This window comes from Oreochromis aureus, linkage group 8, assembly GCF_013358895.1.
Source record: "Oreochromis aureus strain Israel breed Guangdong linkage group 8, ZZ_aureus, whole genome shotgun sequence".
Classification (NCBI taxonomy): Eukaryota; Metazoa; Chordata; class Actinopteri; order Cichliformes; family Cichlidae; genus Oreochromis; species Oreochromis aureus.
In genome coordinates, this window is record NC_052949.1 from 14,421,635 (window position 1) to 14,447,516 (window position 25,882).

A 25,882-nucleotide genomic window follows, 5' to 3' on the forward strand; every position below is an offset into this window, starting at 1 on the left:
TAAATAATGCACGATTTAGGTGATTGAGAAGCTAAATTGGCTACAGATGAGGATGTGTGTCGTCCTTCTGACTGAACAAGTAACCAATAAGTGTAGAGATTGGTTACATCTTGTGAGAAAAGAAAAAAAAATGATTAGAAGGCATTTATCCTGTTTTGCAAATTCCTCATCGGTCCATTACACCACTGGATGCATTTTGTATTGCCTATTGCATAACTTCTCACATACCCAAAACCGCAATTTCACTTTGTAATCCAATACTAAAACCATACCATATTATCTTAATTTAATGGTTTACGGCACAGAAAAAGCTAAAGACATTTCCAAGCTACTACAGCTATTTCTTTTCTTCTTTTTTTTCACAGTTATGCTCTGGAACCTGTATGGTTTGTCTTCAACAGCTCTGTGCAAAAGATCCAAAAGGGTTTTTATATCAGCAGCATTTTTACAGAGAATGTGGATACCATTGCTATATCTGCTACTATTGCAGATATTCAATCCAAACAGATTTTTTTTTAAAAGAGCTGCACGATCAAGGATTTGCCACAGCTTGTGAGTTACTTTGAATTAGGAGAGGAGACTGAAGGCCTGATGACTCTACTTTTGTAGTCCTAGTCATTTATGTTCTTTGCAAATCTGCATGCTTTCTAAGGACGAGCAGGGGGCAGCTCCTATTGTGACTGTATAGAAAATGACCTCACAGCTCAGTTGATGTGTGACCCAATAACTATTTCCCTGAAGATTTTGTGGTGTTGATTGTTAGTTTCAAATCTTGTTGTTTTTTTTTGTTTTTGTTTTTTTAAAGAAAAGTGCTTAAAATAGGGTATGCTTTGGGGCGGCCAATACCATATGGTGTGCCGTGTTCCTCAGTCAGATACATATGTAACTCATCCTGTCCAGTTTCAAAATGCCAGAATGGAGATGATAAAAATATTCAGCTCGAGGCTTCGAAACTTTTTTTATACCAAGTCTCTATCTGTCCTTTATGCCCCAGTTTATCAGTGACTTATTACTTTCACTAACCGTAAACATTTTAGTAAATTTCATGAGTCAGAGTCCACTCAAGGAGAACATTTCAACAGTGGAAAAATAAGTACTGACCCCAGATCTAAACACTTTTTAGTGTTCTCTAGATGCTACTGCAATATACTGGGTGATACGACCGATTCGTAGATTTCAAGAAACAATAGAGTCACGCCCAAAGGGTTGATTGTGTTCATCTGGATGTAGCGTTTTCAGTGGCAGAAACGTTTTGTCACTCATCCAAGTGACTTCTTCAGTCTCAGCTGACTGCAGGTTGCCCCAGCTTTCTAAACGATACATTTGCATAATGACTGAAACTAGCCCACTGAATGAACAATGGGCTGTGAGGTCACCTCCTTGATCATTAATATGCAAATTGACATGACCATTGATCAACAACCACTGATCAAACCCCACTGATCAAAGACCAATGATCATTGATCATAGAGTCACGCCACCGACTCAATAAAGATTACCAAATATTATTTTTATAGTAAGTTATTTTTGTAAATCTGTATCAGTGGTGTAAAGTGGTGCATGGATGAGTTGGCAAGGGTATGTCAGAAACAAATTATGATAACTAAAAAACAAAAACAAATGGGGATGCTGTGACACAGAGATGAAGCATCAAAAGGCACGATTTAAATGGCTCTGGAGAACACTGGCCGGTCTTCTGCATTTCCTACAATTTCCTGTATAGACAGGAAACCACAACACAAAGTACTCCCACACACAGCAAACCCTGCAACAAGGCCTGGGACCATAACACACTGCTATAATTTTGTTGATAAAAATAAATGAAGTACAATTTTCAACATTTTCTGCCCAGCATTAGTTCTGTTTGTATAAAATCATGTTTTGTTTCGGGGGTTTTTAAAGAAAAAAGCTTGTGTTTTTTAAATTCTCCATGAAGAAATATCTCCTGATCTGTTGGCTTTGTGTTATTAAACCAGTAACAGTGTGCAATGCTGAGATGAAATGTAATATATTACAGTATGTGGATGATAATGATTTAAAGTTTATACATTTTTGTTGTGTGACCATCTTATGAATTTGAGATGTATTAAATCTGTTGGGTTAGTTGAATTGGCCATGTTTTCAAATGCGGTGCAATACTTGGCTAAAGAGATGGCATGCCGGGCTGTCTAGTCACTTGGAGCCTCTGAACACATCAGTGAAGGTGACAGCTGATTGGCTCATATCTCTTCATGGCACTGTTTCACTGTGAGAAACACTAGACAGACAGACAACTCTGATTACATTTAGCACATAACAAGTGTATCTGTGTGTGTCTGTGTGTGTGTGTGAGAGTGTGTGTGTGTGTATGATTCTTATCTTGTGGGGAAATAAATCCATTTATATTTACACTGTGGGGACCCACCTTCCTTGAAGGAAGTCATCATTAATCATTAAGTTTTTTTGCAGACTTGCAACAAAGGTTAGAATAAGGTAAATGGTGCATTGTGGATTGGTTTTTGGTGAACCTTTTGTAAGTCAGTGTAATGTCCTCTAAAATTATGCAAACATGGCTGAGTGCAAGTTTGTGTGTGTCTGTGTGTGTGTGTGTGTGTGTGTGTGAGTGTGTGAGTATATCCTCAGATACCAGTGGTCTAATTAAAGAGCTGGCATGTCAGAAACCTGCTCTGCCTCTTTGTTTAACATTGAACCTAATCTCGCACCACAGACAGTAGCTTGTGCGCGCGTGTGTATGTGTGTGTGGTCCTTGCTGTGAGGTGTGTACAAGATCGATGCCAAACACGTACATTTGTTGGGAATCTGGCAAAGCAGCCTTAGAGAAGCACGTGTTTTTATTTGTTTTAATTTAATTCTCTCTGACTTTATAGTTTCACTACATCTAATGATGCTGTTATATTCATTAATACTTCACACTTCAAAAATACTTACCCATCCATCAGATTTCTTCCCCTTATCCAATTCAGGGTCATGGAGTGGCTAGCACCTATACCAGCTGTCACAGGGCAACAGACAGTGTAAACGGTGGTCCAGGCTTTATTCCATTACTATTATTTCACACTCTATTGATACCCAGAAAAATACTTAATGCTATTTTGATATCGCAGTGGAAAATGGTGCTGATAGACTGTTCTCAGTTTCAATCTGGGACTATGAGGGGGGGAAAAATGTCATACTGTTAAACATTGTCTAACATTACAGATGAGCAAGACTGATGGCAGTGTATGCTGCTTAGCTTCTGCACTGACATTATAATTTCATTATTAGCTGCTGCCCACTACCTTCATAACAGCATATGGCTAATGTGATTATCAGATAATTGCTAATAGTTAAATAACTAATAATAATGTGTGTGCAAGCCACATTACAGCACTTATGATAACCTTTTTAATACTAAAATGTTGAAACGGGAGCTTTACTGACTGCTCATAATTGCTCTTAAGAGTGGAGCGTCAGTCCTTTAGACGCTTGGGCAAGTTTGTTATTCTGCTGTTCAGCTGGTAGTGGGGGTGCGCGGCTGTGTTTAGCTGCTAGTGAGGGGAGGGGCTGTGTTCAGCTAAAGCTGTGCAATTTTTTTTAGTGGCCTTATTCAGCTCCTGCTCAAACTGTACGATTGAATCGCAGGGGTGAGAAGTTCATAAGTCACGATCCAGGGTCTCACACTATACAGCCCGATGCTCTGATGCGACCTGAGTGCTCACACTGTGCGTCCATAACATAGAATAGAATAGAATAGAATAGCTTTTTATTGTCACTGTTACAAGAACAGTGAAAGGCAGTTTGGCATCTCTCCATGTGTGTGAAGTACACAATAGCGTAAGTATTTACACAATGACAAATTTACATTTACACAAGAAAGATATGTACAAGTTATACATACACCTGCAAACATACACGCACATACATACATATATGTATATATACATATTTGCATCCGTACATGCATACACACACATATTTCCACATACACACTTACATCTATATACATACACATACATGCCATCTAACTAGCAGGTGCATTGAGAGGTGCAGTGTGATCAGTGATATTGCACATTGAGTGGGGGGGTGCTGTTGGAACTATACTAAATAATGTTATAATAAATACAGTTTAAAGAGGTAGGGGTGTTGTTTGCATTGAAGTATAAACAGAAATACGATTTATAAATAAGGTGTAATGTCCATGAGTGTTGGCAGTGCAGTTATCCTCCAATCAGGGTGGAGGTAGGGCATGTTTGACAGCCTGTGGGTAAAAACTTCTGTTGAGTCTGTTTGTCTTCGACCTGATGGACCTGTAGCGTTTACCAGAGGGAAGGGGGGAAAAAAGTGAGTGTCCAGGGTGTGAGGGGTCTTTAATGATGATGCTGGCTTTCTGCTGAAGCTGCATGAAGCTTATAACACATAATCTGTCTCTCCCTCTCTGTCTTTAACTGACACAGACACACACACCACCAACAACAACTTTGCTAAATTGCTAATGAAAAACATTGACCAGGCGGCTGCAATTGAGCAGCAATGTCCATCCAACTCTTCTCACAGTTGTTGTGGTCGTGATAATTTTGTGAGGCCACATCGAAAAGGCTCGGATGAGCTTGCCAAAGTTCTACAAGTTGTGCCTCCATCACTTGTGTCCAGATCACACGCTGCACAGCCATGCCACTCCGTCTTTCTACTTCCATTTCTGTTTGCGCATGCACAGTGTGAGAGGCTGCGTTGACACCCTCACGAGGGCCGAGAGGATTTCAAACAAGTTTGATTTTCTTGCGACCATACGATTGATGATCGGGAGCTGGTCGTGAGGTGTTAATCGCTTCTCGTTACCTCATGTATACTACACGATGCACGACATAGATTAAGGCGAAACTCGGGCCGATCCCCAAAACGGTCGCACGACTGAAAAATCGGCTCAAAATGGGCCAAAAATCGCACAGTGTATGCCCAGCTTAACAGAGAGGGGAGGGGCAGTGTACCTGTCTATCTGCAGCAGTACTGTGTGAAGTTGTTGGAAGCAAAGATACCACTGTTGGTATCAATTAAATTTTAAATAAGTATCCAATATTTTTTTTGTTTTGTTTTTTTGCGCAACCCTATGTCGGACAGGCTGCAGTTCTGTTGCGTTAGCATTCACATCTATGGCCAATTTAGAATCACCCATTAACCTAAAATTCATGTCTTTGGACTGTGGGAAAACCATAGCTGAGAACCCACATGCGCAGGGAAAGCATGTGAAGATACAGAAACATAGAAAGGTACCAGCCAGGATTAGAAACCAAAAAACTTTGAAACATTTTTATATGTTTTGTTAATAATCAGACTTCACATGCGGTACACTAAAATATTTTGTGTTGCATCAAAATTTTGGGGGAACAAAACTGTCAATTACACTTAACCTGAGTCTTAGTAAGTATCTTCCTGTATTATTGCTTCATTTTGGTTTAAGTGTGACAACAGATCTGTTCCAGTTTTATTACATCATAGTTGTCCCCAGTAGAACATTATATTTTACAGTTTTAATGTTGCGTACAGCAATATGCACGTGCTCATCATCAGCGTCCCAAGTTCCCAGTACCAGCTGAGTCTAAAGGGAAATGTAGAGACTAAAAATATGCATCCTACTAACAGCTCCCACTCACTTACCTAACAGAGTGAATCATTGCATTATATGAGTGGAACATTTGCAAATGACCTTGTCACAGAGATCTGACACATACCACTCATGCTCTGGGATTATGTAAGCCAACACAGTTGTGTCTGTATGGCATGCATACATACATACATACATACATACATACATACATACATACATACATACATACATACATACATACATATGGTAAATGGTGTGTACACTGTGCTGGTGTTTCTGTGTGTGCGATGCCCACAGTGGGTTTTTTCAGTGGTGTGTCTGTGTTTGTGTAACTTCACTGCGTTTAAACTTTATTGAGTCTCGCAGGTGAGTCATGTATATCTTTAGACTCCTTTCTTAATAAAGACCTCATTGTCAAGGTTTGTTATATTTTATGATAAATGTATCATTTTATTAACCTTTTTAACTTTTATTCTACTTATTAAGCTAATTGCAAACCTTAACTAATTTGTTAGTTGACTTGTAATTGGTTCAGCTTTGACATAAACTGATATACTGACTACAAGTAGTTATACTTTATTAGATCCCTTACTTTACCATCATACTGAGGTCAGTAAGTTCAGCCTTAGTCTTCATCTACTTACCATAAACAAAATTTAAAATACCTTTTTTTTTTAAACTTACTCTCCCTACCTTGGTCTCACAGCAGTTGGTTAAGATTAGATTGGGGGAATTGGTTTAATATTTAAAAATAAATACAAATATTGACTTAGAGGGAGGGGTAATCGAGCTAAAACTACTCGCTTCAGGCAGGTGAACTAAGGGACAACGTAAGTAAAATAAGTAGTTTGAACCATCAGTCATTGAAAGGTACTCTATTAGAATCCTACAATGAATACACAGAGCTGAAAATCAGCATGATAACTTCCCTTTAGTCTGTCTAGACAGTAAGCAAATCCTGGTCCTCAGCATCATGTCCTTTAACGCACCTTTAATGCCCATAGTCCAAAGCTATTACCACACAAGGACCACAATACAGTTAACAGTTTCATTCCTCTGTTAAACAGTTAGTATTATATAAATGCAATTCTGAAGAGACTGCACTGGTTCCTGAATTTAGGTTTTGAGGTTCAGCTTAAAAAAAACAGTTGACAGCTTCCTTCCACAGACTTCAACAGCATTGGATTAAAATACTGATCCCCTATTTTGACTCAGTATCTCAGTTTTCTCTTTACCTCTTGGGACACAAACTGGAACCAGAAGATGGACTTTCAGTGTCAGTGTCAGAGTTGTAAGATGTAAGGGAAAACTGGCTGAAAGTGGTGACCAATCATAAAATGTTCCCATTGTACCAAAGCTGAGGTAATGTTGTTTTGTAATCTGATGTATCCAGATTCAGCACAGTGATCAATAGATTACATGCCATCAACAGCTCCCCTCTGACTCCAGCTGGATTCTGAGTGTGGGTTACATTTGGTTCCTCACTCCTTGTTCACAAAGTCCTCTCTAAATCTTTCATCCTCAGTCTCAAAGGTACATTTTGCTGTAAGGTATGCAAAGATATGGTAGCTCAGTCATCCTTAAGTGTAGCTCACTAGAGCTATCATAGCAAAGTAAAATCACTACATACCTCTTTGAGCAAATAAAAACCAGACTTCTGTTAATAGATGTGTCTGTGGTTTGCAAGAATAAATAATTGACAGCCTCACAATGTTGTATTATCCATGCTATTTAAGCGTATGTTACATGAACATTTCTACCAATTTATTTAAATACATTCAACAGGAAAATCCTGCTGCTTTCCAACACTTTGGTGTTCGTGGTTGCATTTGTTTTTGATTCTTATTCATTTTGTTATGACCTCTTGATTCAGTCCAGCTGATACCAGTTCCAAACTGGATTCAGATTCACGAAAATGCGTCCAAATCCCATTCCTACCTCCAGCTCTCTGAAGAATTTACTGTGTTGCTTTTTCATGTGCTTTTCTGCAGAATGTGGGTTTTTACCAATTTTTTTTTTTTGGCCTTTTCAGCACAAATTACAGCATAATTGACCTGCACTTTGTGTGGAAACGGTTCAAAGTCATATTCACACAGGATGAGCATGGTTGCCTAGCGACACAACTGTAATTGTAGTCCCTCTGTTATTCATTTGCTTAATATTTATTCTGAGTGTCAGGACTGAAAAAATGTGTCTGATGGTAGAAGTAAGTTATGTGAAAGATGTGTACTATAGCCTCTGGAGGTTTTACATGGTACAGTACACACCCCTGAAAATGATTCTCTCATCAGATATATCGTATGTAGTGATTATTAGAAACATCATATTCCGCCACGGTCCAATTTTTCCATTGCAGGCCAAGTGCTTGGTCTGCTGTCGTCTGCTGTTGATGTAATGGAACAGTGACAGGTGCTGCAGTGAGAGAAGTCATCTTGGCATCAGTGTCTGGTTTAATGCCATTTTTAAAGAGCATATGCGTGCGCCAAAACATCCCTTTCACAGCTGCCTTGCGTAAAATAGCTAAAGGCCTTTGTCCACCTCTCAACACATCTGGGTTAGGTTGCTTATTCCAAGAAGTTTCCTTGATCGCAGACTAGAAAGAGTGCCCAGAAGTTCAGAAGTTCAGGAGGATTAGCTGCCTGGAGGGGTGTTGCATTTGTTCTGTCTTAATGTTTAAAGGCCAGTCTAAATAGGGGACTTAGTTCCCTGGAAGATATTCCTAGGCCACCTTGTAGTTCTATGTGATTATTATAGATTTAACTGTATATAGACAGATATGTGGAGGATACAGTCGAGGAATAAAAGCATATCACCACATAGCCTTTATAATGTAATAGATATACAGCATAATTGCAGGGAATTAAGTGCAGCTTTATGGAGAGAATTGCCACGCTATACAATGACCCACTGGGAAAACATGCTGTTATAACCCACAAGCTGATGCACACAACTGAAAAATTAAAAAAATTAAACATTAGTCAAAATGAAAAATTGTTCTCTGCAAGCTAACTGAAAAGCCCTCATTTGTCAGAGCTCAGTGATAAACATGTTCACCCCTGGTGTGAAACAACAGCACATCAAGGCAAGACAGCACATCATACAGATGCAGAGAGCAGCTTGAGGGAAACAGGCTTAACAGGTTGCCAGTTTTATAGCAGTCTGTCAGCTCGGGATCCACCTGGCCGGAGTTTGTACAAATGCTGCTGTTAGCTTTTAGGCTCTGTGTAACACCCCACAAAGTCCCTTTAACCTTTCAGAAGCATTGATACTAAACTGCCTGTGATTTCAAAGCAAACACTTGGCCTTCTTTTAGAGATGGAAATAATGTTTTAAACTTCTCAGACTCTCAGACTCAGTTACCCTAAAGCCTTTAATATCCCACATAGATCCCATCTTTAGGAAGAAAACAACAGGTCATTTTCCATAAAAAATAAGTCAAATACACTAAAATTGGGTGTTACATATACTTTTAGGACTCTTTTGGATGTGTCACAAATAAGAGCTTCAACCAGGGACTTGTAGAGAGCCATTTACATGTCAGGTTGAAATGAATGATTCCTCGTTTATGTAGGCACCCATGTGGAGAACATTACATTGCAGCTACAAGTGAGTCCCTTGATGGAGTAGTTTATGAACCTGACAGGTCATTTCCATGCAGCTGTCTCAGGCCATAAAACAAAGACACTAAGCACGAGTGTTACACAAAGGGATGCAGGGGAACTATTTTTTATATGTGGTCTATTGATTGAGTGGTGACAGAAGTCATTAGGTGGAATTCTTTAACAACAGTCAGGCATGACAGCAGTGTAGTATTTAATATTTGAGATTATGTTTTTAATCCTTTATTTAAATAAGTTAGCCAAGCAAAGTTGTTCCGGATGGCCACATTAAGTCAGGGTCAAACGAATAAAACATTCATCCATTAATATTCTTAACTGCTTATTCAGTCAGAGGTTTACATACACCCATGCGTCACCCATTGTCCTGTTAAAACACCCAGCTGTGTCCAATTTTTAACCATTTAGCTTTTGATTTTAGGTAAAGGTGAAGAATGTAGAGGTAGTCCTCCTCCTTCATTATTCCATCAGATTTGTGCAGTGTACCAGTGTCATTGGCAACAAAACAGTCTCAGAGCATGATGGTACCACCACCATGATTGACAGCTGGCACACTACTCTCAGGTTTGAAAGCCTCAGCTTAACTCAAACATAGCTCATCCCATTGTGGCAACAGCATCTCAAAGTTTGTCTTGTCTGACAATAAAACTTTTATCCAAAAGGTGTTTGGCTTGTCCATGTGGGCAGGTGTAAATTTCAGTCGAGCTTGAAGGTGTCGATTTTGGAGCTGAGGCTTTTTTATTGGTCAGCATCCTCTTGGTCCATGGCAAAGTATAACGCATTTTACTGTGAACAGTAACGCTGGTGTTCCAGCAGTTTCCAGTTTATCACCATCTTGAGCTTTGGTGGTTCCTGGGTTGTTTCTGAACATCCTAACCAGGTTCCTCTCATCTGAGGGTGACAGTTTGTGTCTTCTTTCATAGCTTAGCAAAATGGTGCCACATCCAAATAACTTGTATTTTCATAACGTTATTTGAACAGATGTTTAGAAATAGCCCATTAAGCTTCTGGAATAACCTTGCCAAAGCCCTCATCTCAGCCCTTTTGAAATCTGTGGACTATTCGCCCTTGCCAGAAAACCAGCCAATTAAAATGACCTTGTGACAAGAAGAGTGGTCAAATATTCAGCTATAATTGTCCCAGAAAGTTGATGGTGTCTACCAAGAAGGGACATGTAACCAAATATTAGTGTGGATGTACAGTTAAGCCCAAAATTATTCATACCCCTGGCAAATTTTGACTTAAAGTTACTTTTATTCAACTAGCAAGTTATTTTTTGACTGGAAATGACACAGGCGTCTCACAAAAGATAATAAGATGATGTACAAGACGCATCATTGTGGAAAAAAAATATTTCTCAGCTTTTATTTACATTTGAGCAAAAAGTATCATGTCCAGAATTATTCATACCCTTTACAAACTGTCACAGTCTCTGGGAAAATCCAAAGTTCCATACCATTCCAAATAGTCAAAGCTGTTCTAAAGCATCCTAATTACCCTGATTAATTGGAAATAGCTGTTTTAATCAACTCAACAGGTGAAAAACAGCAGCTCTCTGCAGGTGGTCTGTGGACATTCATGGCTAAGACAAAGGAACTCAGTGAGGACCTGCAGCTGTGCATTGTGGCTGCTCACAAGTGAGGAATGGGCTACAAGGCCATATCCAAATGTTTTCAAGTTCCAGTGGCCACAGTGCAAAGTATTATTAAAAAATACAAGATGTTCCGCACTGTGGAAAATCTCAGAGGACGTTGTCGGAAGCCAAAAGTGACACCTGTGCTGGCCAGGAGAATAGTGAGAGAGGTGAAAAAGAATCCAAGGATCACCACCAAGGCCATTCTGGTGAATCTGGGCTCTGCTGGTGGCAATGTCTCAAGCCAGACAGTCCAATGGACACTGTTGGGTTCCACGGATGCAGACCAAGGAAAACGCCACTTCTCCAGTCACTTCTAAGGCATGCAAAAGCTCATTTGGCCTTTGCAAATGCTCATCTGGACAAAGAAGAAGGTTTCTGGTCTTCAGTGTTATGGTCAGATGAAACAAAATTGAATTATTTGGTCACAATGATGTTGGCATCATTGTGATCATTTGGCATAAAAATGGAGAAGCCTTCAACCCAAAGAACACCATCCCCACTGTCAAACATGGTGGTGGGAACCTAATGCTTTGGGGGTGTTTTTTTAGCCAATGGACCAGGGAACCTAATCACAGTAAACAGCACCATGAAAAAGAGCAATACATGAAGATTCTCAACAACAACATCAGGCAGTCTGCAGAAAAACTTGGCCTTGGGAACCAGTGGACATTTTAGCATGACAATAACCCAAAACATACAGCAAACATGGTGAAGAAATGGTTAGCAGACAACACCAGTAACGTTTTGCAGTGGCCTAGCCAGAGTCCTGACTTGAATCCAATTGAGAATCTGTGGAGGGAGCTAAAGATCAGGGTGATGGCAAGAAGACCCTCCAACCTGAAAGATTTGGAGCTCATTGCTAAAGATGAATGGGCAAAAATGCCTGTGGAGACATGCAGAAAGCTGGTCTGCAATTATAGGAAGCGTTTGATTGCTGTAATAGCCAATAAAGGCTTTTTTCTATTGATTATTGAGAAGGGTATGAATAATTCTGGACATGATACTTTTTGCTAAAATATAAATAAAACCTGAGAAATATTTTTTTCCACAATGATGCCTCTTGTACATCGTCTTATTATCTTTGGGGAGACACCTGTGTCATTTCTGCTCAAAAAAGAACTAGCTTGTTGAACAAAAGTAACTTTAAGTCAATATTTGGCAGGGGTATGAATAATTATGGGCTTAACTGTATATATGTATATATGTGAGCCTGTGTATGTACTTTTGTGGATCTGAAAAAATGAAGACACAGATGGTGAAACAGGTGATGATAAATGGAAATATTTACTCTCAGTATTGAGAAAGCTAAAATTAAAAATCAGGAGAATACAGTCTAAGAGAAAATACAATAGCCTTGGTTACCAACAGTTACTTCATTTATTTCCCTCTTTCAGGCTATTTCAAATGGTTAGAACAGACAAAAAAAATGAAGGCCCTTTTTTTAACCTCAGGGACATTTGAGGTCCTAATAACCTCAAACTGCAGCTTGCAGCTATTTAGCATCAACTTAAGAGTATAAAATGGCTCTTATGATCAGCCACAACATTAAAACCACTGACAGGTGAGATGGATAACATTTAACATCCCATTATAATGCAGTGTTCCCCCCAAAGAGGATGGTGCTCCCTTCCATGCGTCAAAAAGTACTTGGGAGTGGTTCAGGGAACAAAGTGCACAAACCACTGACCTGACCTCCAAACTTCCCAGACTCCAACCTGACCAAGCAGCCATGAGATCTGACCCCACATTTCACAGAGACCACTGGAAACCCTCTGGACCTGCTGCCAATATCCTGGTGCCAGACACCACAGGACACCCCCAGAGGTCCTGTATCCACGCCCTGGCAGGTCCGATAGCCGTTTTATTGTTTCGTTTTTAATGGTGTGGCTGATCGGTGTGTATTCTTGGCTTCTATTAAATCCTCATCCTGGAACAACAACCAAGCAAGCTGATGAGTGCTGGTATGTAAAGAGCTGCTGGGGGAGATAGTTTACACTGCTAAAAGGATAACAGATACTATGATCATAGATAAAAGGACTAAGTTTCGGGTGCTTAAACTCCTCTCAGGGTATAGTGATACTCTAAGATGATGCTATTGGCTCCCTGGGACTTATCAGTAGCTTCTCCTGTAAGGATAATACTACCGGGAAGTCAGCTCCAACTGTCCAAGTGCTTAAAAATATGTTAAGAAGCCTAATGAATATGGCCTATGGAAAAGAAATTTCTTTAGGAGTTCTATTTACAATGTTACGTTGACTTTTATCATCACACCTCCCACTCATTTAAGTCTGTTCTTAAATCACAGGGTCTCAGCCATAGTGTGGTTTTTTTTAAGTAAATGTCAACATAACTTAGATTATATGTATTGTGTCTATTAGAAAGTATGTAGTGGATCCAAATGAACATCTACAGGACAGTGAACTTTGCATCCTTTTTACAGCTCCATCATGAAAGGGCAGGATATCCAACTTGTTTTGGCTCAGAAGTTTTAATCTTTTAGCAGTAGTGGAGTTTCGCTAAATCATATCATAGCACATCATAAATGTCTTTTATTCTTTTTAGAGTAAATACTATGGAAAGTGATGTGATGCAATGTTGTTTAGTGCACTGTTAAAAAAAAAAAATCCTAGTAAAACAGTAATATTCCGGCAGCTGGGGCGCCAAAATAATACCATAAAATAACAGAAAATAACTTTCTCATAAAAATACAACTATTTTCAGTAATGACAATTCAGTTTGTTGCCCTAATTTTACATGGGATTTTGCCTTTTTCAAGTGCTTTTAAACATTAAATTAGGAACATGTTAATGTGATTAAACAATGAAATTACCTATAAACAAGGTCAATGAATGTGGCAATATGAATAATAATACTTAAATGTACAGAAATATACAGTTAACAGTTGGTTTAAATAATAATGGATTGCATGCCCTGGGACAGACTGACAGAGGCGAGGCTGCCATATCGCACCATCGGCCGCTCTGGCCATCACCAGTAGGTGAAGAGTCTTGACCAAGGACACAACAACCGAGAGTGTCCGAGCCGGGGCTCAAACCGGCAACCTTCTGATTACAAGGCAAACTGCCAACTCTTGAGCCACGATCGCCCTAAATAGCAATAATAATTATTATTATTTGATGTAAAAAAAGTTTATGAGAATCATTTTATATATTTTTCCATAGCATTACATTTGAATTTACCAGTTCAATCTTTCAAATAACGGACGCATATTTGTGAAATCATGATACATTTGTGCATGTATTTTAACAATCTAAATATGCATATGCACAGACAAATACATTTAAAAAACAAGAAAATTATGTTTTATTACATTACAGTGATTTTACGTTAATTTACATTTGAAATGTGAAATCACAGTCTTTTTATGTAAATTTAATGATATTCTAGAAGAACAGAACAAAACTGTAAAATACACAGTAAAATACTTTTATATTAGGATTTTTTTTTACAGTGTGCTCTGACATTAATTAATGTTGTAATGTCATAGAAATGAATGCAACAATCGTATCCCTGTTGGAGGCAAGCTATTCTGCTTTCTATTCTAAGACCAACTATTAAAGTCTTTATTAATTCACTAATCAGATAAGAATTTTTAAAGGTAGTCTGCTGAGTTTGTAAATTTTCTATACAATAGATTTTTAAATCAGTTGTCCCAATTATTTATTCTGTCATGAATCATGAAGGACTTAAAGTGAAAGGTGATTCAAATGTAAAATGAATCATTTATACATGATGTTGTAATAATAGCTACCACATGTATCTAATCAGGCCATTTAGTGACTGAAATACACTGTAGGGCCCACAGGTGTAACAACTCTGTGACAGAACCCGAGGCAGAAATTTTTTTGGGTTTACCATCTAAGATTCTCTCTTTTTCTCTGTCTCTCTCTAACACACAGACAAGTGGAAGAGATAATATCATATAACAATAATCAATACCAATATCATCATCCCAGCTTTTGACCAGAACTACAGACAACAATTGCGGTCAGAGGTTGGGGGAAGATACATATTTATTTGACGTTATGCTATAAACGCTCGTCTTCATCTTTAGCTAGCATAACTACCACAAGCCTAACCCTTTGACTGCCTCACCAAGAAAAATGCAATGAAAAAATTATTTGTCTATATTTTCTATTCCTTTAGGTCAATAATGATCACAATCAAAAAAAAAAAATCATACACACCTTATAGTTTTTTAAATATTACCCTCTACCAAACGGTTGAGATGTCTTACTATGGTACAACTACATAAAGTTCTACAGACATAACTAGTAGAAAAAAGTAAAGGTTATACTCATTTTGCAAAACAATAACTACCCAATTTTGTATTTGACCCACTTTATTGTGGTAGTAAAACATCAAACATTGTTGGATTCCATTTCAACAGTGGCCGTTATAATAACAAACCACAAAATGTATAAAACACAAAAATATTGTAAATTTGATCAAAAACTTGATCTGCAATTACCGAAAATTCATAAACATACATATTCACTTTTGACCTGTTGTTAACATAAACTTTTCACTGTAGTGTTGGAACAGCACTAACATTTTTTATTTTATTTTCCAGGAAATTCTGGTGGTATATTATATACCATTACCATTTTGCACTGGAAAAATTTGAGAACACACTGAAACAGTTCTGGCTCTTTTCTTTTGCCGTTCATGCAACTTCACCAATACCCCTTGATGATTAGATCTTCTGGTGGTACACTGCAAAGCATTCCTGACTGGCATTCAAGCACAAGAAAACATTGCATTTTTGGCATTTCCATCTTGAGACGCCCTTTGGACAGTAATTGCATCGGCCTCGCTTGTCACAGTGAAGTGGCCAATGCCCAAAGCAGTCATATCGCACATCTGGCTGTGGTTGTGAGGGTCTTGGGGTGTATCGTTTCTTTGGTGGTGGTGGAGAGCTGGATGATGGTCGGCCAACTTTGGATGCTGGCTTGTTGACTTGTTTCAATCTTTTGAGTGTGATTGGTTTCTGGTTTAGTTGTCCACATTCCCTCTTGTAGACCAGCCAGGAATTTGCAATGGACAGATCAAGCATGTAACCAAAGAGTAACAGGTACCATCTTGTAGACTTGACTGGGGTCTTGTACAGGTGTACCAGCATGTCAGAGAGATCTATCCCTCCCATATGCTCATTGTATGCAGGGATGAGTGATGGGCATGGGATCATAACTTTCGCTTTGGACTCTTTGCTCCAGCGTTTGACAGTTGAAGGTGGCATGATCCCAGAAGCATTACTTAGCAGGTTCACACATTTGTTGTCAAACCATTTAACTGCGATCACACCTTCAGCAGACCTGTAGTCAAAAGCTCCACGCCCTCTCTTCATCAGCTCTTTGTCTGTCATCAAAGTGGCTCCACCTGTGCGATTTGGTCGAACAGTGCCAATGCACTTGACACCCAATGAGGTGTCTAGGTGCTGGACATTTATTATGCCCTCAACATACAAGAGCAGCTTGAATCACTGGAACATTAGCAATGACCCACTGAAGCTGCCACAGATGTCGCCTGCGTGGTCAAGGACCACTACCTACCAAGAACTTCTGGGACCCCAGTAAGAACTACCAAGCTTCTTCAGGTTCATATCAAGGACCAGCAGAAGCACCTCAAGAATCAGGATGGTCTCTTTATCGTTCCGGTACTCCTTGGTGGTTCCTGTTTTCTCTTATCAAGATTTCTCATCAAGGGCCTCCTTCTAACATACAGAACCTCCTCAAGGACCTGCCACAGGACTCCCTAAATCTTCTCAAAACCTGTGGTCCCTTCTCAAAAACTGTCACAACTTGTCAGACCTCCTTGAGGATTACTTGGACCCCGTAAAGACTGTTTAAGCCTTCCTAGAAGAATTGCATCTTCTTTTTCAGAGCCAGTGAAAACCCTGCAAGCCTTATATCGAATCTCTAATGTTTTAGAACTTCAAGCATTCATTAAACTTCATTAAATTATTTATATTCAATAGTAAATAGTCAATTTCATATGTTAAAACAACAGTTCTAAACATTAGATAAGTTTTGCTACTCTTACCATCAATTGACAAATCAACCGTTTGGTTGAGCATGTTTTTAAAAAAATATTATGGATTTATTACAGCTATTTTCTGGTATCAAATGACATAATCATGTTCAGTAAAGACTCTGACATGTTTATACTGCAGAAAAATGTACTTACCTTCAAAACTTTTAGCCAAAACAGTCCATGTGTCCAGAGTGATTTTTTGCTTTCTGATTTCCTGGTTGGAGGGTGGCAGATGAGGCCTGCTATATCCTGACACAGTGCCATCTAGTGTTTTTTTTTAGGATAACATAACTCAACCAAGTGGTAGAGATGGCTCAATAAGGTTGAGTTAAGCTAAGTGCTCCAGTTCATTATATATAGTCTCTCAAAATATGCTAAACCAAATGGTTGAGCAGGCAGTCAAAGGGCTAAAACAGATTAATCCTGGCTAAAGGAGCCCGCTAACCACAGGTGCTCAAAGATTGACTGGATGAAACTGTATAAAAACAAACAACCACACTGTTGAATGAACAATTTACAGAATTCTTCTTCCAACACTCATTTCCAACCAGCTTCTATATGTGTCACACACACATATATGGCAGTAGTCATATTTACAGTATAGAAGCTGTAACAATGTTTCAGTCCTGCTACTACAGAACGTCATCTTTCGTGCACTCTGCAATTTCACTGACAGCACTGCATCTTTTCTCTCCTTGCTATGTTTTCTAAAAATAATTTAAAATGTCATTCACCGATACTTTCTGATAAATTAACTGTTGCACTGTTGACCGTCAGAAAGTACAAGTAATGTATGGAAACATGCCTTTTGCAATCACAACTTTTCAAGAGGTGCCTTTTTTTGCACCAATTTTTGCACTTAACACTCAATTCATAAGGAAAATAAAGTTGGACTTCTCCGATTTAATGTAACACATCAGACGTACATTCTGTATGAGGGGGTCATCTGATACTCTGGGATTTTGTCCCGATTGTCCCATTCCAAGTTACATCTGTGGTAGAGCTTAACCACATTGCCAGAAATTAGTATTTTATGGTAAATAGCAGCTCAAAGTTCTTGTGTTGGGTTGCCACTTTCAGCTGCAGGTGCCACAGCTTTTGCTGTGGAGCACTGGTCACTTCAGCCATTTAGTCCCCAGCAGAAGACTGGGCTGTTTGTAGCTGCCATCTCTGGTGCCAGACAGGCAGAGCAGCCCAAACTCAAGTGCCAGCAGGAACCAGCAGCTGCTGGCCGGCAGGCAACCTGCTCAAAGTTGTTTGTTTTAATGGGGCTGTTGGTGCTAAGTCCAGCTGACCACATCAAGTTGAGTAAGTGGAACTGCTAATGTAGTTCCAGGGTCCTGGAGGGTAAAAACACAGACTAGTGGCATCAGTGTACACTATTAGACATTAGCAAACACGAGCATCTGAGCAGTGCTCAACTTGGAATAAATATGTGTCAGTACTTTAAACCGGCAGTTTGAATAGCATTCCTATTCAGCTTTTTGGTAAATGAACCTCTAGGGGACTGTAATTTATTAATCTTTTGTATGACTTTTTGTATTTTGTATTAATTAGGAAGGAGTATGAAAAATGTTTGAGACAAAAGTCCACCTTAAATGTCGTTTGTTTTTAGACGACTCATTAATTAATTAATCACCAGAGGTGAAGGGAGCCACCAGGCTGAAGAAGGAGTCCTATCGGGCTTGGTTAGCCTGTGGGACTCCAGAGGCAGCTGACAGGTATCGACAGGCCAAACGGAATGCGGCTCGGGCAGTGGCTGAAGCAAAAACTCGGGTGTGGGAGGAGTTCGGAGAGGCCATGGAAAAAGACTTTCGGACTGCCTCGAAGAGATTCTGGCAAACCGTCAGGCGTCTCAGGAGGGGAAAGCGGTGCTCTACCTGCACTGTGTATAGTGCTGGCGGTGCGCTGCTGACGCCGACTGAGAAAATTGTCAGACGGTGGAAGGAATACTGAGGACCTCCTTAATCCCACTGACACGCCTTCCGAGGAGGAAGCAGAGTCTGGGGATGAGGGAATGACCCGCCAATTTCTGGGGTCGAGGTCACTGAGGCAGTTAAACAACTCCTCGGTGGCAGAGCCCCTGGTGTTGATGAGGTCCGCCCGAGTTCCTGAAGGCTCTGGACGTTGTAGGGCTGTCCTGGTTGACACGCCTCTACAATTTTGCGTGGAGATCAGGGGCAGTACCCTGGACTGGCAGACCGGGTGGTGGTCCCCATCTTTAAGAGGGGAGACCGGAGGGTGTGTTCCAACTACAGGGGATCACACTCCTCAGCCTCCTGGGAAAGTCTATGCCAGGGTGCTGGAAAGGAGAGTTCGTCCGTTAGTCGAACCTCGGATACAGGAGGAACAATGCGGTTTTCGTCCTGGTCGCGGAACACTGGACCAGCTCTTTATCCTCTCGAGGATACTTGAGGGTGCATGGGAGTTTGCCCAACCAGTCTACATGTGTTTTGTGGACTTGGAGAAGGCATTCGACCGTGTCCCTCGGGTGTCCTGTGGGAGGTGTTGCGGGAGTATGGGGTGTCTGGCCCACTGCTACGGGCCATTCGATCCCTATACAACCGTTGTAAGAGTTTGGTTCGCATTGCCGGCAATAAGTCGGACTCGCTTCCGGTGGGTGATGGGCTCCGCCAGGGCTGCCCTTTATCACCGATTCTGTTCATAATTTTTATGGACAGGATTTCTAGGCGCAGCCAAGTGGCGGAGGGCTTTCACTTGGTGGCCTCAGAATCTCGCCTCTGCTTTTTATGGATGATGTGGTTCTGATGGCTTCATCAGGTGGGGGCCTCCAGCTCGCACTGGAACGGTTCGCAGCCGAGTGTGAAGCAGCGGGAATGAGGATCAGCACCTCCAAATCTGAGGCCATGGTTCTCAGCCGGAAAAGGGTGGAATGCCCACTCCGGTCGGGGATGAGTTCCTGCCCCAAGTGGAGGAGTTTAAGTATCTCGGGGTCTTGTTCGCGAGTGATGGGAGAAGGGAGCCGGAGATCGACAGACGGATTGGTGCTGCGGCTGCAGTGATGCGGACGCTGCACCGGTCCGTCGTGGTGAAGAGGGAGCTGAGTGTAAAAGCGAAGCTCTCAATTTACCGGTCGATCTACGTCCCCGACCCTCACCTATGGCCACGAGCTGTGGGTAGTGACCGAAAAGAACGAGATCGCGGATACAAGCGGCAGAAATGAGCTTCCTCCGGGGTGGCTGGCCTCTCCTTAGAGATAGGGTGAGAAGTTCGGCCATCCGGGAGGGGCTCAGAGTAGAGCCGCTGCTCCTCCACATCGAAAGGAGCCAGTTGAGGTGGTTCGGGCATCTGACAAGGATGCCCCTGGGCGCCTCCTGGGTGAGGTGTTCGGGCATGTCCCACCGGGAGGAGGCCCAGGGGCAGACCCAGGACGCGCTGGAGAGATTATATCTCGGCTGGCTGGCTGGGAACGCCTTTGGTGTTCCCCGGATGAGCTGGAGGAGGTGGCTGGGGAGAGGGAGGTCTGGGCTTCTCTGCTTAGGCTGCTGCCCCCGCGACCCGACTTCGGATAAAGCGGATGAGGATGGATGGATGGATGGATTAATCATTACTGACACTAAGTGTGCCATTGTAAATGTGCTGTGGTTAGCTCAGCAGCCTAAAGAAGTAGCAAACTGACTTCTGGCGCTTGCCTTTTCCTTTTAATTCCTGTATTTGTCAAAGCAAAACCATTAAAGTGACTTAGCTGGTGCAGCAATTGTCGTCATATCAGTACTGACTTTCAAGGTGAAACAAAAGTCTGAGCGCTTATCCAGCAGCACTCAGAACAGAGTAGAGACATGTTGTACCTCAGACAGGCAGAGAACAGCACCTATGTACCTGAGGTTAGGTGAAAGCAAACAACAAGTACCACATCATGACATTTTTAAAGTGATGCATTTAGTGTTATAAACAAATAGCCATTTAAATAGCTGATTAAGAATAATTAAATAAAATATATATGTAGAGTTTCCATTTTAAAAACCACTTTTTTGGGGGAAGAGTCATTCTAGTGTCTCACTTTGTACAGTTCAATTTTAGTCCCCACCTAAATTTCTGGATATAAAATTAAAGGACTGAAAGTGCGAAATTTAAATATTTGGCTGTGCCAATTATGCAGGATGTTTTTTTTTCTTTGCATCTCTGTATTTTATGGCTTTTTAGCCCATCAAGCAGCAGCAGGAGGTCTGATTGGCCTGCTGCTTTTTGGCAGGAGTCTGGTCCTGTCAGCACACTGGTGAATTATTATTCAAATTGCTCTAAAAATACTATGAAGGGGTTGTTCTCAGTCCCTCTGTTTTAATTTATGCACATACCTTTTTCAATTTGAAATGTCCTTCCCTTTTGCAGGCGAGTAGAGTAAAACCAGCGTAAAACACAATTACTGAATGATTCAGCAAAGCCAGGACTTATTTTGAAATACATAGTTTAACACTTAAAATATGAAAGCAGCAAGAATAAGAATAATCATTATCATGTTTTCGTTCTTTATTATTAAAAATATTACCTCTGTATTGTTTATGCTATGATCTTTTTTTGAAGTAATCTAAGCACTGTGGTTAGTTGAGCCTAAAGAAGTAGTAAACTGACTTCCGGTGCTTTTACTTTCCTTTTAATTCCTGGTTTGGTAAATAAAAGGCCCTTACAGTGAGTTAGCTGGTGCAACCCTCCCTCTGAATGACTCTGCCTATTGTCGTCATATCAGTGCTGACTTTCAAGGTGAAAACAAGAGTCTGAGCACTTATCCAGCAGCACTCAGAACAGAATAGTTCATCATTTTTACTAAAAAATAATCTTCGTTTAGTTTATATTCATGTTTTATGCTCTTTTTTTTTGGAATAACTTAAGTCCTCCACCAGAGTTGCAGAGTTGGGAGGTATATACTTAACCTATGCAAAGTGCTGCTGCTGTATAAACAAGAGCAAAAAAACTACGTTTGGCTACGTTATAGTCACTGTAAGTAGATACTGTATCATAAAAGCAGACATTAAGAAGAAAGGAAGCATTTCTCTGATTAATTTCTCCATTACATCACCAGCAGACAAGAGCAGATAGATTTATTCTATAGTTTGTTATATATGTATGTCCTTCATCAACCCTATGATGAATAGAGCTGTTTCCGATTACCACGTCAGTTAGGATGAAAATTTCCCTCAGAAGTCTAAATCAAGATTCAGACTGACTTCAGAGGGTCAGAGTGTTTGAAACAGTTTTGCATAACAAACTGTGTAAAATATACATATAAATGCATATTTTGTTGTGAGGAGTGAAATAAAACACTTTAACAGCCCGACCAGAAATCACACAGCATTCCTGTTCTACATGTTCCCTTTTTTTAAATCAGTCTGTGCGTGCCGTTTAGCGATTGTAATGGCACGGAGTGTAACGCTTTCTATGTTTTAATCGTGTTTTGAGACACTTTATTCTAGTCACCGTCTTCACCAGTTACTCGTGCACCAGCCCGTTGTCACACTTTTATTCAAATAATTGCGGTGATGGGCTGCAGCTTTGAAGTCCATGTTGCTGGTTGGAAACTGATGACTTCCACTCAACGCATTTCCATTCCACTTTCATGTTGTCAAGTTGAATTTTTAGAGGGGCTGCTACCATTTTTATTACAAATGGTAGCGGCCTTGGGGGGTGGGGTAGATTCAGGCAAGGCGGGGGATAAAATGCCTGACATCACGAGGGCTTAATTGATGCCATTAACATATGAACAGAGGCAAAACAAAGAATTCACTCAGGCTTTGGGTGACATTTCCACATTCATAGCACGGCTTATGTTTAGCTGCAGCTTGATTTATGCTGTCAGTCTGTCATAATCGCTCAGCCATTACAGGTATTAGGGCTGCGTGCTCTCACAAAGCAGCATGTCGCTTTGTGTTTCCCCTGGGAATCTGCTTTTATTATCTGATAAATAGAGAGATGTTGGAACAAGATACTTATCTACAGAGTGTTTTGAGTCCTTTAATGGGATGTCAAAGATTTTTAACACATGCATCTGTTCATATTGACAAATTGTACAAAAGATGTAGATAAGTCCACGTGAAAAGTGTCCTTTGTAAGCTGGAAAAATCTCTTTGTGCATTTAAGAATCAACCAGTACAATAGCAGTGCACATAAAATTGCATAAAACTGAAAAAGATCAGTAGTCATCTCCTCTGATGAAGTCACGCTGCTCTGTTGCCCCCCTGTGGAGGCTTGTACAACATACACATAAAAAAACAATGTATTTAAGCATTTCACATTCAGACAATTGGTTCTAATTTATATAAGTCATTACCTCTTTTGATTAATTACCTCAAATATTTATTCTATGGCCAGATATGAAGCGTCCAAAAACCAGTGACTGGATGGAGAGCAGCCCTCCTCTGAAGAGCCAGGAGGGACAGGAGGAGGAAGAAGAGGAGGAAGAGGAAGAAGAGAGGAGGGTGGGGGCTGGGCTCAAGGCCAAACGGGAGCGGCGACAGGGCAGCGGCAGTGCCACTGTGTGTCAGGTGTGCAACATACAGCTGAACTCCAGTGCCCAGGCACAGATCCACTACAGAGGGAAGACTCATCAGAGAAGACTCCGCCGACTGGCAAAAGCTGTCAGTGCAGGTAGGAAAGATCCAAGACTCCAAGAAAACACTGATATGTCCTTTTTGAGGCCATTACAGAATATTTAAATTTCACATTTGAAAAGCAAATGTCTACCCAGCTGAGTATTTGAATGGTAAATTGTAAGGGCCCAGCCCTTTCAGTTTAAAAGTTAGCTCAGACTTTTATACATCAGCATTTCAGTGTTTAGCTTCAAAATGGGCTCATGCAGCTCACGCAGGTTGTCTCCACAGCAATAGACCACAACAGAGATTCTAACTTTGTCATAGAAGAGAAGGCACAGGTTCGGCTAATGAAATGAATGATGACTTTATTACGTTTAATGGTCCCAGCAAGCCATGCCAGTGGGACATCATGCAGAAAACCACAGCCCTGGAACTGGAGCACCTAAATAGGACAGAGCCATCAACAGTTTCAGTTACACTTGAGCTTTTTTTTCAATGACAGGTTGAAATGTGCTTTATTTAAAATTTTGATTAAAGAGGACTAGTATGTAGACTCTGCCAAAACTGTGAATAACTGAGTGAAAATCTCATATCTTCATGTTTATCCACCTGCATGACAAACTATCTCAAATTTATTACACTTTAATCACCAACTGTTAAACAAAAACACTAAAATAAATCGTGTTTTTAATCAATTTTTACTGCGAGGCTGTTGTATTTCCAGTGATTCTTTTCTTTCAATCAGATCTCCCAGTGTAGTGTGTTTGACTAACAGGAAATAAGATGCGGCTTAGTTTCTGAGTCTTATGCATTGTTTTTCTTTGAAAGTATCTGCTAACACGATACTGTTGCATCTCCTGGCATAATAAGTTTGATATAGTTTTCTTTCTTTTGCAGTTCATTGCTAATTATGAGGTTTCGAGCTACTTGGATGTTCAGCATCTTTCCCATAAGGGTTGCTCTGTTTGGTGCTTTGTGGTTAATGTTCACATCTGCAAACCATGAGGAGGTGCTTTGCATTGAGAAATATATTTTCTTATTCCAGTGGAGCTCCCCACCGTTTCCAAGTATTTTCTCCACACCTGTTTTGATGAAGGGCCATTAATCACTTTCACTCACCAACACCTGTGTCACTCTGCTGCGCTGACCAGCTTGATCAATCAGCACCCAGCCTCTAATGAACAACTGGCCAATAAAATGACGCTTTTATATGTTGATTTATGAGACTCGTTCTGGCTGGTGGCATGTCACACACATTTAGCTGTACCAGTCTAATACAGAATATTAAATTTAAAAAAATTATATCCATTGTTCCATCAGAACGCTATTGACTTTTTCTATATCGGATAATAGCCTCTGCAGGTCATCATTCATACTTAAGAGTGTGTGACTGATCCAGTGCAAAAGGTGATTATGAAACATTTCTTGGCCTCTTCTATTTTCTGTAGTTTCTTTTTCTTTACTTTCCAGTGTCCAGAAACAAACTTTTATTTCCTGATTCACTCAGGAATCAGTTAAACCTCCAACTTGGTTGCCTAACAGCCTCTGACGTGACTCGTATGATAAGGACTTGGGACAAGTGCCTTTCCTCAGTGTTTGTCTTCTGCTCCCAGAGTTGACCAACACTGTGTAATATTAGCTTAAAAACTGAGTGCACTAATCATTATTGTCAACAAATGACTGGTTCAGAACACACAGGCTGCACATAAGGACAATAAACAATGAAATGTTGTGACTTTAGGTATATCTTTTGTAGGGACAACTGCAGTAAGAACGTAAACTAAGGTTAGCCAGCTTGCTGCTAAGCTGGGTATCAAGCATCTTATCTAGCAAAAATTCATTACTAGCAAAGTCAGTTTTATTAAAGGCCCCAGTCTCACAGACCTAGAGACTGGTTAGTGATCATCCGCCAAACACTGGTTGGTAGGTAAAAGTGTTTATTCCAGGACTGGCCTGCAAGTCATTTTTGGAGGTTGCTGGGTGATATTGGTCACAAAGGTGCTAAGCTAAAAACCTTGCAGTTGTTTGCTATGTTTTCTGATGGAAAATATCAGTTTGTTTGCAACACTTGCAAACGACTCACAAGGTGGCAGTGAAAGTGTGAAGAGTGCGATGCAAACCAGCAACAGAGACTGTTAACTTTCAAAGTAAAAGTTGGGCATGTTGGTTACAATGGGAAGGCACAACTTTTACTTGGAAGGCGAATATTTCCCATTTCGAGTTTATGTGACACTTTTTCCAGACAACCAGAGGTTGCCAGGATATTGCCAGTCATAGTATGCATTTGTGACTGAGGCCTAAAGAAGCCCAACTGGCCAAGCAGCTATCAGGGGAAAATGGACTTAACATCAGCAGGGTGTTCAGTTCATTTTTTGGAATCAGATCTGATTCTGAGCTCTCTTTCGTCTGGCTAATGTTGCCTAATGCTCACCCTCCTGCTAACACTGAA

At 40.5% G+C, this 25,882-nt stretch overlaps 1 protein-coding gene across 1 annotated transcript in view; it reads left to right on the plus strand.

The window, feature by feature from the left end:
• The window catches only part of LOC116329830 (zinc finger protein 385B-like), an 80,080-nt gene that overhangs the window by 15,336 nt on the left and 38,862 nt on the right, over positions 1–25,882 (plus strand). Inside the window, exon 2 of the mRNA XM_031751928.2 lies at positions 23,213–23,488. Coding sequence (XP_031607788.2) covers positions 23,213–23,488 — 276 coding nt within the window. The remainder of the gene's footprint in view (positions 1–23,212; positions 23,489–25,882) is intronic.